This window comes from Budorcas taxicolor, chromosome 18 (genome assembly GCF_023091745.1).
Source record: "Budorcas taxicolor isolate Tak-1 chromosome 18, Takin1.1, whole genome shotgun sequence".
Classification (NCBI taxonomy): Eukaryota; Metazoa; Chordata; class Mammalia; order Artiodactyla; family Bovidae; genus Budorcas; species Budorcas taxicolor.
This window is the reverse complement of record NC_068927.1, coordinates 11,916,568-11,929,122: the sequence shown is the minus strand read 5'-3', so window position 1 is coordinate 11,929,122 and position 12,555 is coordinate 11,916,568. Positions and strand designations below refer to the sequence as shown.

Here is a 12,555-nt window from a genome sequence, read left to right as displayed (position 1 = left end):
AGGTTTTTCATTCCCAGACAGCCCGGCCGAGACAACTTGGAAGTCTTACCTGGGCGGACAGCTGTCGGGGTGATTCCAGGGTCCCTGCTTCCAGCTGTGTGGTCAACTGTTGCCCAGCACTGGGTCTCTTCTGTTTAAAATGGGCTGATCAGATAAAAATTAACTTAGGGCTGTCATGCGGATGAAGTCAAGTAATGTAAACAAAATGCTCGCATAGCACCATGGTTTACAACAACTGCTTTCATAGGTGCTGGTAGCTACGAATGTTCAGGGTGAGATCTGGCAACATGCTGTAAAAATCCCTCTATTTTAATCTAATTAAAACAGAAACTATAGAATAAAATAAAAGAACACTGTTATCCATGTAGGAAACTGTCAGTGCACAGACAGGATTTTAAAAGGTTCACTGTTGAGTTGTCTGTTGGACTCTGTCCCCATAGCAACGATGCTCACTTTCCTTTGTGGCTGCGAGCCTAGCCTTCCCTTCTGGCAGCACTGTCTCCCCAGCACCTCCCGTCTGTCCCCACTTTGGCTGTTGGTACTGAACCTTTCCAGAAGTTCTAGCCGATCACCTGAAAATGGTATGAAAACTCAGAAAACCAATCATTTGTGACATAAAAGGAAGCATCAACAGCAGGATTTCAGGCACCTTTATTCATGGCAGGTATTTTTGGTCAGGGGAGTTTCCCCTGAAAACTTTCTGTTACTTAAGGAAGCCAGCTCCTCACGCCCAACTGCCCACTTGCCATCTCCCAGGCTTGGAAGCACCTGCATGTGCTCCCGTCCCATCCCACTGTGCTCTGGGCTTTCAGGGCCAAACCCAGAGCAGGACCCACCAGCCCAGTGAAGGACTTTCTGCAGCCTGGTGCTAACAGCGGGGAATCCATCTTGTCCAGAAGAAATCAAATACTTTGTGCTCCCCGGATACTTTATGAACAGGACACATTGTTCCTTAATCTTATTATACATTTGCAATACAAACAATTAAGACTGGTGACATAGGAAACTTAAAAAAAATCATACTGTGTTGACTATGGGCTTTCCTCTCCATAACACTACTTCATTCCTCAACTTCTTCCATTTTCTCTACAAAATCACCCTGCTGCGACAGTCACGCGGTTCTCCTTCCCGTCTACACTGCCTCCAGGATCAAAACTCCTGACACACTCAGCTGAGCAGCATCATCAGTAATAAAGCCACTATTCTGCTTAAATTCAGGTAGGAAACAGTATTAAGAAGCAGTGTTTCTTAAAAACTCAAGCCTACTACAAGCTATTTATCATCTTCTAGCCCAACAGCCGGCATGGGCCTAATGCGGTCTGCTTTGCTTTTCTGTTTCTTTTCCCGGCCAGTAGCTCAAAAGATGGGAGTAACTGAGTTGTACAATCCTGCCAGATTTCCTATGGTAACGACTGTGAATGGACAATGTAGGGTCTGACTGAAGAATTCAAATCTCATGCAAAACTCTAACTACTGAAAGCCTCATCGCATCAGGCAACTCTGTTGTTTCCTGTATTTAAAAATTCTAACACTAAAGTGGCAGTGGTCACGCTAAGTTACTGTGGCCTCTGACCTCAGGGACTCAGATATAAGATCGTGGTTCAGTTCTGAGTTTTGGCAACAGAGTAGTGACAGATATTCCAAATACACAATTTTAAATGTTTTTAACCACTTGAAACGTATTACCAACACACTATTTGGTGTTCACTCAATGGTTACTCTGAGAATCAAAGACCCTTAACTATAAACGTCTTACTTCACAAAATCTAATTATAACCAAGAGTTTACTCTATGTCTAATAAAAAATCACGCAGAAACTTCTATCAAACAGCAACTACTACAAAGGGAATGACAGGAAAAAAAATAACCTCACAAAAATACACTAAAAAGTTGGACAACTGTATGCAGGAACTGCCAAAGTTTTAGTGTTTAATAGCACAACTGACCAAGGTCCAAGATGTGAAGTCACCATGTTCAGGAGACATGGCGGGCAGGGGAGGGAAGTCACTCCATAAACTAACTCTATAGTATGTGGTAAGAAGAATGCACACTTTACAATATAAAACCTGTCTACACATAGTAGTTAGTTGAAAAAGCCATCTGTCTTCTCTGGGCTTGTAAAAAGGTGTTCCAGATTCCAGCGAAGACAAGCAACCTGTTGAAAAAGGAAAAGCCATCAATGTGCTAGTCATTCTATAAGGACAAATAAAATACATAGAATTAGTAACAAAAAATCCTTTCAGAATCCTCATTTGAACTAAATATTTTGTCTGCATAAAATCCTAGCAAAACTACAATAAAAACCTTTATTAACAAGTTAATTGTGACTCTGTTTCCTGCTCCCACTGCTTTTCTAGCACTATGCCTGTCACTTGAAACTCTTCAATCCTGCAGCTCGAGAGGGTGTTCTCATTCACTTGACGGGATTTGTGGCGGCTGGATGGCATGAGACCTGGAGGAGCTACTGAGACAGGACGGACATTGCCCAAGACCACAAGGAAGCAAGGTGACAACCGCAAAAGGCAACTCTGTGACTCACTCACACAGTGTAACAACCCGATCTACCGTAACAGCAAATTTAAGACTTTTTTCTCTCAAAACTTTATTTATTTTCTTGGACTTCAAAGCAACCCGTATTTCATAGTTATCTATAATTTGGTCCAGCCAGGACATGCACAGAATAGAAAAAAAAGAATTTGTTGTCTCTTCTGGTATATTCTGCTTGGTACTCTAGTTACCTAAACATTCACAGTAAACTTTATTTTTTACAGGAAATTAAAATGCTAAAGGGCTTCCCCCGAGGCTCAGCAGTAAAGAATCGGCCTGCAATGCAGGAATCCTTGGCTCAGGAAGCTCCCCTGGAAAAGGAAATGGCAACTCACTCCAGTATTCTTAGCTGGGAAATCCCATGGACAGTGGAGCCTGGTGGGCTATAGTCTGGGGGTTACAACAGAGTCAAACACAACTCAGCAGTGACAACAATAACAAAATGCTAAAAGTGCAAAGAGAGTTTAAAAACGACTTCTGGGCTGTAATGAGGTAAACGCCGCACTCTAGAAAAGGCTTACCATGAAGGAATCCACTATGGCGAGACTAAAGCAGTCACCTATGCGTCTAGCTATCTTGCTTTAACTGCTATTTTTTATTATTAGTCTCTCCCCTGGAAATTTAAATCAACTCTAGGATAAAGGGTTAACATGGCCATAGTTTAGGTCATCTAAATCACACATAATCAGTTTTGTCCTGGCATTTACCTTGTGCAGGGGTTGTTCCTGCAAGAGAATCCCTAGAACTTATGGCATTTACGAAGGTGGCAAAGTGGGTGTTCTCTTAAACAAACAAAAACCCCCCAAAAAGCCACTGGAAGATCTGCCAGTGATTCGAATTTTCAGGACAACAAAATACACATTTTTGTTTTGGCTGTACTGGTATAAACTCAGTGCTATCTAATGTTACTCAGTGGTAATCTAGGTTTCACTGATAAAAACAGGAAAAAATATACTCCTCGTAAGGAATTAGTTTGGCATGAACAATTCAGAGCCTGGAGTCCCCAGGGGCAACAACAAGGGGATGCTTGCTGGTTCGTGGCGGGGGACAGACCTAGAGGGAGTCCAGCTACATCAGAGTCACAGGGACCTGTGCCAGGGTCCTGCCCCTCCCTCCGCTCACCTTCAGCTCTTCTGTGTGGCCGGGATCTTGTTCTCGCCGTCCAGCTCTTCCACCCCGGCCTGCGTCATGAGGTCTGCTATGTTCTTCTCCAGGTCATCAATGCGACTGCTCATGTCATCGAGTGGGGAAGTTAAAGACAAGGTGCCAGAGCTTCCACTTCTTACTCTTCCCCCACCAGGTCCTTGCAGACTAGGGCCTTCAACACAGCGGCTTAATGAAAGTGGTTTACTCATTTCGTTTGGACATTGTCAGAATCTGGCTTAGAGCACATCCCAGCCCTGCCGTTAGTCTTGTGAAAGGACCTGGGCAAGTTCTTTCACTTTTCTAAGACCCTGACTCTTTATCTGCTACAACCTGTTCCTGAGGTGATGGTGAAGATCACGGGAGATCTACACATGAAATGCTTAGCTCACAGTCAACCACTCTAGATAATATTATCGACAGACTGCAAGTTCCTTGTTGCCAGGGATCTAGCTCTGCTGTATCCCTAGATCTCTGCACAGTACTTCTCAAAAGTGTGCACCTAAGCTCACTTAAAAAAAAAAAAAATCGGACAAATGACAAGTGGAAGTTGACCTGCAAACTACCCACTTATTGCCACTACTATCTGGAAACATGGGATTCAATGACCTACTAGAGACTGACTACAAATAAAGGATATTTCTTCCAATGATCTGGTCGGACATGGTCTGAAACTTATCTTGCATCTGTTGTAGGAGTGTCTGCACCTGTGAAAGGACAAAACACAACACCCCACGCTTACCCCAGAGACGCTGTCACGGGATCAGGGTAGAAGCTCTGCTCCCTTGGGGAGACCAAGGACCCCGGGTTCAGCCCCAATTCTCCGCAGCTCCGTGGCCTTCAATTTCCCTGTCCGGGTTTGACTTGGGGCGGGGGTGGGGTGGGAGGGGCTGGTGGCGCTCCCTCCCTTCTGGACCCTCTGCGATTCCCAACACCTTGGGTGTTTTGGGGTGGAGCGCGCGGGGCGGAGTGGTTTCGGATGGGAGCTGCGGGATTCGGGGGTCACCGAGAGTGAATGGGGCGGGGGACCCGGGCGCGTCAGCAGGTGAGAGGCCTACAGACAGCGACCTGGGGCAGGCAAGGTAGGGGGGCCGCGGCAGCAAAGCCTTCAGAAACGGGGCCTCCTGAGACCCGCCCCGCGCGGCCGCGGAGAGGCGCCTCGCTCCGTGGGCCTTGCCGGAGTCGCCCGGGGTGGCAGCGGCCTCGGGTGCGTCTAGCACAGCCGCCCCTTACCACTGAGGTGAGATCCTGCACGGTCTTGGGGTCAGTCTCGGCCATCTCCCCGGTGCCCAGCTTGGCGGTGCTGCCTCAGACCTTCACCTCTACTTCCGTTTGTTCGCGCAGACGCCCCAGCGGCTACTTCTCGCGACAACCGAGGCCAGTTTCACGGGACCACTGGGCATTCTGGGAGCCGTAGTTCGCGTCACGCGCCGGAAGGGCCTGTCTCTGAGCGCTTCCGTTCCACGGCGAGGCCCCGCCCAGCACCTCCCCGCTCCATAAGCCACGCCCACCCCGCCTCCCCGACCGCGCCCCGCTCCTGGCCCCGCCCCGGGAGGAAAAAGGTGAAACAAACATGCTGTGAGGCTTGGATCTGGAGTTTTGTTTGGTGTCTGTTTCTGGCAGGAGACTTTGAGACTTTTCTATCTGGACTGAAAATTTCAAAACAGCCAGCAAATTTGACACTTTTTCAGTGGAGGGTTTTTTTCTTTTGCACTTAGGCAGAAAGACGACATACTTTCTCTGTGTGGAGGCCAACATCTTTTAAACAGCTGCTTTATGCGAAAGCTCCACTAATTTATCATCATGGCTGATACACTTACTTTGTGGGGTTGACACACCAAACTTAACCGAATATTGTTCTCTTAACAAAACTACTGTATTAAGTGTGAGGCACTAGCAGTTAACCTTTAAAACTTTGGTTTTGAACAACGTTCATTTCTGTTTAAGTGTCTTATGTTCTCTTTGAATTAAAAAACAAAACAAAACACCTATTTCTTAATTAACTGAGTGACTGAAGTAGTTCTCCTTTCCCTTTTCCAGATGGTTTGGGTTTATTCTCATGCTTGCGCTTTGCTTCCGGCTGGGCCTTGTTTCTGGATCCTGGGTTCCCCGACTTCCACTAAGCAGGACTGATGCTTATGTGGCTACAACTGCAGTGAGGTGTCTGTTGGCTGAGCAAGGAAGTGACTACCGCAGGGTGGGCCTTCGAGACCTTGTCATTGGTTCTTTCCTTCCTGACTTGGCACCCGCATCAGCTGTTAGGACCTAAGCCTGCTCTGAGCTGTGTGCACTGGGGTCTCCAGGTCACCGGGTGCAGGTGAGCAAGTCCCTTCTGACGATGCCCCGCAGCAGCTTCAGGCTGTGGTGCCTTCTGGTGGCCCAGGCTGCACTGGCTCCAGCCTTTTGTGGACGTTCCAAACCTTTCCAGTCTCTGTAGACCCCGTGCATCATCCCCTGGTTCTCAGAGGATGACTAACTATTCTACTTTGCAGTGAAAACAGAGACTATTGTCAGAACCTCCCTCCTGACCTACACATGTCCCTCTATCAGCACCAGTATCACTTCAGCCCTTTCCCCTCAGAGGAGGAAGTGACCTCAATGAGTTTAGGGGTAAGTATGTGCCTATGAAGTCAGGGAAGCCTGGCATGCTGCAGGTCACAAAGAGTTGGACAAAACTGAGCGACTGAACTGAACTGATGAAGTCATTGTCCCCATCAGAACCAGAAAAATCTGTCACACCCCAAAGTTTCCCTGATATGCTAACATATACTATTAATAAATATTAAATATATGTAATATAGGTAATACATTTTATATAATAAAATAAAATATAATACTTTATACTGTTATAAAGTAGTAATATATTTTTTTAAATGTGTGCTGAAGAACACTAAATGTAATGAATACCCTGTGGTAAATTTTAAGTATAGAGGATTGTGGCTATGAGCACTATTCTCTAGTGGATCTCTAGAGCTTATTTATCCTGTTTAAATGAAACTTGGTACCTTTTGACTAACATCTCTCTCTGGTTCTGCTCTCTGCTTCTGTGAATTGAACTATTTTACATCCTACATATGGGGTCAAATATTATTTGTCTTTCCGCGTCTGGCTTATTTTGCTTCATAAAATGTTTTCCAGGTCCATCCGTGGTGTCGCAAATGGCAGGGCTTCCTTGTTTTTAAAGGCGGCATGATATTAAATTGTGCACATACACCACGTTTTCTTTATTCACTCATCCATCAGCGGACAGGTAGGTTGTCTGCACCCCTTTGTTACCGTTCAGTCTCTAAATCATGTCTGACTCTTTGTGACCCCATGAGCTGCAGCAAGCCAAGCTTCCAGTCCATCACCAACTCCTGGAGTTTGCTGAAAGTCATGTCCATCAAGTGATGCCATCCAACCATCTCATCTTCTGCCACCCCCTTCTCCTCCTGCCCTCAATCTTTCCCAGCATCAGAGTTGTTTGGCTCCACCCCTTGGCTGTTGTAAATAACACTGCAGCGAACCTACGAGTGCAGACATCTCTTCCAGATCCTGATTTTAATTCCTTTGAATAAATATTTAGTAGTGGGACCGCTGGATCGTGTGGTAGTTCTCTTTTTAATTGTTTTGAGGAGCCTCCATGCTGTTTGTGAGCAGGGCTCATGGTGGAGCCTGTGGCCAGGCAGTAGGATCTGTGGCCAGCTGCTGAGACTCCTCAGTGCTGTGAGCCCCGGGCACGTCCTCTCAGCTTCTAGCTGGCTCAGACCATATTCAGTTGTGCAGATTGCCTCTCTGTTCTTTGCGGGACAGACAGAGTGGCCTTTAGGGTAACATCCTGCAAAGGTGCGGGGAGCAGAGGCTCAGTTTGCTTTCCCAGAGGAGAAACTGTGGACCAAGGAGTCTCTTGGCTCTGAGCTAGGCTGCCTTGGAGGATGGGTGATGCAGTAAAGTGAAACTGTTCTTTTTGCCCTTTTTCAGATTCCTCTGAGAAAGGCATCTTTTTCAGTTTTCTTTTTGCTCCACTGAGGCGCTGGAACATCTCAGGTGTACTCCTGGGCTTCCATAAAGGTGTCCTCATCCATGAGTGGTCATTAAATTGATGGGGGAGGGCGTGTGGACTGGAGCCTCTCATTCTGCCATTTAGCTCTGTATTTTTTGCGATCCTCACTTGACTATATCCCGAGTGATGCTGGTTTTTCATTCATAGTAGGCATGATTTTCATTTAAAATATATTGACTTAAGTAAAAATCACAAATATAAAGGTATACAGGCTCACGCTATGGCTATAACTGGCAGCATGAGTGTCATCTTGGTGTGGTCCGGTTAGGCGAGGTGGGAGATGGATGTCCTTAAACCATGAGGATGCTCCCGTAGGGTGACAGTTTAGAAAATTCTGCCCTAAGAGAAGGCAGGGCAGCAGAGATAAAGAGGTAATGCTTGCTTTAAGTAGCTTGTCGTTACACACTTTGGGAAATGCTGCTGAATCAGAGGAGCACATCTCTTCTCCTTGGGGATAAATCACAACCAGGACGGCTGGGAATTTCTACAGGTGCTGGACACCCATTTTGTAGAGAACAAGCCTTCAGTAATCCTGAGCAGAGAAGATGCTGCCTTGCTGGTGCGAGGAAGGGCAGGGCGGGGATTCAGGGTCCATTCTTGGTGGATCAGAGGAGCACCAAAGGTAGGGCTTTGTTATGGAGATAAACAAAAGTTTAATTTAGTTCTGACAAATTTAATTTTGAAATGCCTTTGCCCCACGACAGTCTTCCTGGCATGGAATCCCACGTGACACCAAGTTTTGCTAGTGTCCTGGAGTGCACGCTGGGGAGGGCCCCTGGTGACTCTGTTCACAAAAGAACAGAAAACTGCTTTCATGGGAAGAATGGTGTCACTGGTGGCATCCCGATCCCTCCAATTGTTTTGCTTTTGGTTTGATGTGTTGGTTGATGTTTCCTCATGTTCGTTATGGCAGTTTCCCAAATTAGTGTCACCGTGATTGCCTGACAAGGAATCAATTTCCTGTTTGTTTACTAAAACTAGCAATTTCCTGCAGACAGACTGCCTAGGGAGGAAGGAAATGTTTCTTAGCAACTCTTGACTTACAAGTTTGGCTTTGGTGTGCTTCGCTGATCTCGTCATTATTCAGTGGCTTTGTCATCATCAATTTCACACATTGTGTGTAATGATACAAACTTGGTTCCGTTGATTCCTGGTGACATATGGGTGGTACTGGCTTAGGATAAGTAGGAAAAGATCAGTGTTGGAGTCACACATACACTTACTAGGAGTTTGAACAAACTTCAGCAGATAGTGAAGGACAGGGAAGCCTGGCGTGATACCGTACATCGGGTTGCAAAGAGTTGGACACAGCTGAACAACCAAGGAGTGAGACCTGCTTAAGACAGTTTTAACTATGTCAATGGAGTTTTCTCATCTGTACAGTGGGGATAATCTCTATTTCACTGTTCCTTGAATTATATAAATTATCTATGTAATATATAGTTACATATTACATATAAAATGTATAACATAATATGCAAATACACACACAAATAATGTAAAATATCTCACCATAGGAGGCTCTTACCAAGTATTAGCATCCTCCCCTTCCCCTTTTTGTTTAAAATCTGAATTAAGTCATCTTCTTGACATCTTCCTGTACCTGGTTCTCTCTATTTCACTCTGTGTCTTTCTACTTCCTCTCTGTACCTACGTACCTACCTACCAATCATCTATATGTTTTTTCCCAAGTCTGAAGGATTTGGCTGTTACAAAAGAAGATGGGAAAAGAGTTAATTATTAGGCAGGCAGGCAGCACTTGGTTTTACTTTGGTCATTAAATATTATAGGCCAACCAGAGCACCATTTGAAAAAATATACCTTTGCTTTGTCACTGTGTTTAAACTGTTCTAAAGCCAGTCTAAGCCCAAGCACACACATTGAAAATCTCAGATCACCTTTATTTGACTGTTTCACAAACAAGTTAAAATTTCATGGCAACTACACAGTAAATCAAACGTTGATTTATAGCCCAGAGACTATAAGCAAGTCAGTAACTAGGGCCCAAAGGTACAGTATCTTCAGTTGAATGGAAAAAGTTTTAAATAATACACTTTTATTTCTTTTAAATGTCTATGAAAAAATTCATTTAAAATTTCTGAAAAATTTTATCTTGGGGGAAATAAATAATATTTAACACCAGAACAGGATTGACACGAGTGCATGACAATGCAAAAATTTTTCATATAGCCTTCATTTTAAACCCTTTAATAATCTGAATGCATGTATATTATAAAGAATGACTAATATAAAGGAAAAGCTTTAAAAAGTAGCAGAAAATGGAGAATTCAGCATATGTTTATAGAACTTCTATGAACCACTTTCTCCAAGACTTCAGAGCATTGTCGTGAAAATTACTATGGTTTTACTACACCCATTGCTTCTCACTGCATCCCTACCGCCCAGCAAGCACTTGGGACCGGCTCAGAGGGTAAAGAATCTGCCTGCCGGTGCAGGAGACCTGGATTCAGTCTCTGTTTTGGGAAGGTCCTGTGGAGAGGGGAAGGGCAACCACTCCAGTATTCTTGCCTGGAGAATCCCATGGACAGAGGAGCCTGTTGTGTCAGATAGAGTCAGACACAACTGAGCGACTTGGGACCAAACAAAATTTCAAAAGCTTACCAAGTTCAGCAACCCTCCAATGATTGCTGTTCTGATAGTGATGCAGCGTGCGCGGTAGGAAGGAGCTTTTCTGCCTCTCCAATTGGATGCCTATCTAAATGATTTGTTTAAATCATAGACTTATTCTTAATTTATAGAATTAAAGTTCCCGTCTGAAGTCCTTATTCACACATTTAGTCCCCCCATTTTTTCCTGTCTCTACAGATTTTGTATACGCTTTTACATTGCTGTTGTTTAGCCACTCAGTCGTGTCCTACTGTTTCGCGACCTCATGGACTGTAGCCCGCCAGGCTCCCCTGTTCATGGGATTTCCCAGGCAAGAATACTGGAATGGGTTGCCATTCCCTTCTCCAGGGGATCCTCCTGATCCAGGAGCGGAACCCACATTTCTTGCATTGGCAGGTGGATTCTTTACTATTGAGCCAAACACAATCAGAAGTAGAGAAATTTTTCAGCAGTAGGCTAATCCAGTAGCAATAGGAAATAAAATAAGGGTAATGCATTTTACATAGCAGAGGAATTATTGATTGCGGTAGACGAACAATTATGAAAGCCCATTATCATAGCATTACAAGAAGTCCCAGATCTTCCGAGTCTCAACAGCCAGATAAGAAGATGGGTTGTATCATCTTTATGAAGAGTGTAGCTACATCACCATCATCACCATCACCACCATCATTATTATTGTTTCTGTTATTTAGTAGTTAAATGGAAAAGGTAGTTTCTTCTTTCTCAGTGCTCACCTTTCTCTTGTGACTTTTCTCTCCCTGGTGTGATTCACCTGATGATTCCTGCTTAAGTCAGCTTCATGTGGCTAGATTAGCGCACTCTACTTAGAAAATCAGAAAATGTTTGGAGACCCTTTAGAATTTGTTTATAGCCAAGTACATTGCAAGCTCTTAAAGACCCCACACAACACCCCTCACTCAGCTCTCCACCCCGCTCAGTTGGTTTGGTAGTGACCGAGTACTTGGGGGAACAGGAGTTAACTTTTGGGTCACCGAGATCTCTGATTTCACACCTGCCATGAAATGTAGCTGGGTTTATTTTGTTATGATGTTCAGTTTGGCAGGTGCTGGTGGAGAGCCAGGGCAGACCCCTCTCCCTGAATGATGTCTGTTGGGAGGGAACTGACAGCATCAAGGGTAACTTGTATCGAAATTAGAAAATGTTCGCATGTTCTTCTTAGAACAAACCATCTGAAACAATTAATCATGGGTAAAATGGGGAGAAAATGTAGTTTTTAATTAACTAAGATGGTTAATACACTAATTAAAAAATGGAGAAGGTGTGACTTCATTCAGTGAAAATAAAATCCTCACAGTCTTGTGCTTGGTAATGGGAAAGAAATTTCTGGCTCTCACTTGCCTTCTTTTTTTTTTCCAGTAACTTAGACTTAAATAAAATACACTAGTAATTATGAAATAACATTTTGATTCTGCAGTGCAACTATATTCTAGCAATTTAAATACACCCTATGATTCAGGAAATGGTACCATTTTGGCTCCTAAGAATTGGTCTATTTTGTTGTTGTTTTTGACGGGATTCAAAAGAGCAAACATGACAGAAATATCTCTGTCTTGACGAGGATCCTGGGGACAGGGAATAGACTTAAATACGGGAAAATTAAGGCATATCCTGCTTGTTCATGAAGTGTGCCCTTTCCTCTGATTTCTCAGTGTTCTAAGCTAAGTTGAGCTACCAGCATGATTTGTAAAGTGCTGGAGAGCCTGTGGGCTTGAGAGGCAAGGGCAAGTCTTACACTTGAGTGGACGGTCACTCGATGTCTGTCTTCCTCCCCAGGGAGGGCTCAGGATGAGGCGAGCTTCCTGATGCCTAGTTAGCGAGCCTGTGAGCCAGGCTGCTGACTGCCTGGCCTCTGAGGATACTGCTGGCTGCGCTGCGCGGTGAGCCCTCCCCTCTGCCTTGCAGGAAGAGGCGAGCGAGGTCCACCGGGGAGACACGAGGCTGCGCCCTGTGGAGCCAGAAGAGGAAACCTGGTAAAGTGGGACTACAGGCTTGGAGCCCCTGCCCCTGAGGCTTCTCCTACCCTCAGCGGGGCTGCTGACTTTCCCACTCACCCATTTGATGTCGGGGGACCCAAACGGCCGGCCAGAAGTGTGAACTTGCACTGGGCAAGACCCAGCGTCTGTGACATTAGACAGCAACGTAGAAATCAGAGAAGAGCTACCGTCCAGCAG

General features: G+C 45.0%; 1 protein-coding gene across 1 annotated transcript; it reads right to left on the bottom strand.

The window, feature by feature from the left end:
• Positions 1-633: 633 nt before the first annotated feature.
• HSBP1 (heat shock factor binding protein 1) lies at positions 634-5,073 on the bottom strand. Its single transcript, XM_052655799.1, has 4 exons — positions 4,924-5,073; positions 4,331-4,397; positions 3,670-3,790; positions 634-2,155 (listed from the first exon to the last, which is right to left on the bottom strand). Exons 1-3 carry the CDS (start codon positions 4,966-4,968, stop codon positions 3,672-3,674), a joined length of 231 nt encoding a protein of 76 aa, XP_052511759.1. The 5' UTR covers positions 4,969-5,073; the 3' UTR covers positions 634-2,155; positions 3,670-3,671.
• Between the last annotated feature and the right edge of the window lie 7,482 nt (positions 5,074-12,555).

Bases quoted from the DNA above. Each gene is read 5' to 3' on its own strand.
- HSBP1 (XM_052655799.1), bottom strand. From the start codon at position 4,968: ATGGCCGAGACTGACCCCAAGACCGTGCAGGATCTCACCTCAGTG. The intron at 4,398-4,923 runs GTAAGGGGCGGC...GTCCTTTCACAG, and splicing joins TGCAGGATCTCACCTCAGTG to GTGCAGACACTCCTACAACA. The intron at 3,791-4,330 runs ATATCCTTTATT...TAACTTCCCCAC, and splicing joins CGACCAGATCATTGGAAGAA to TCGATGACATGAGCAGTCGC.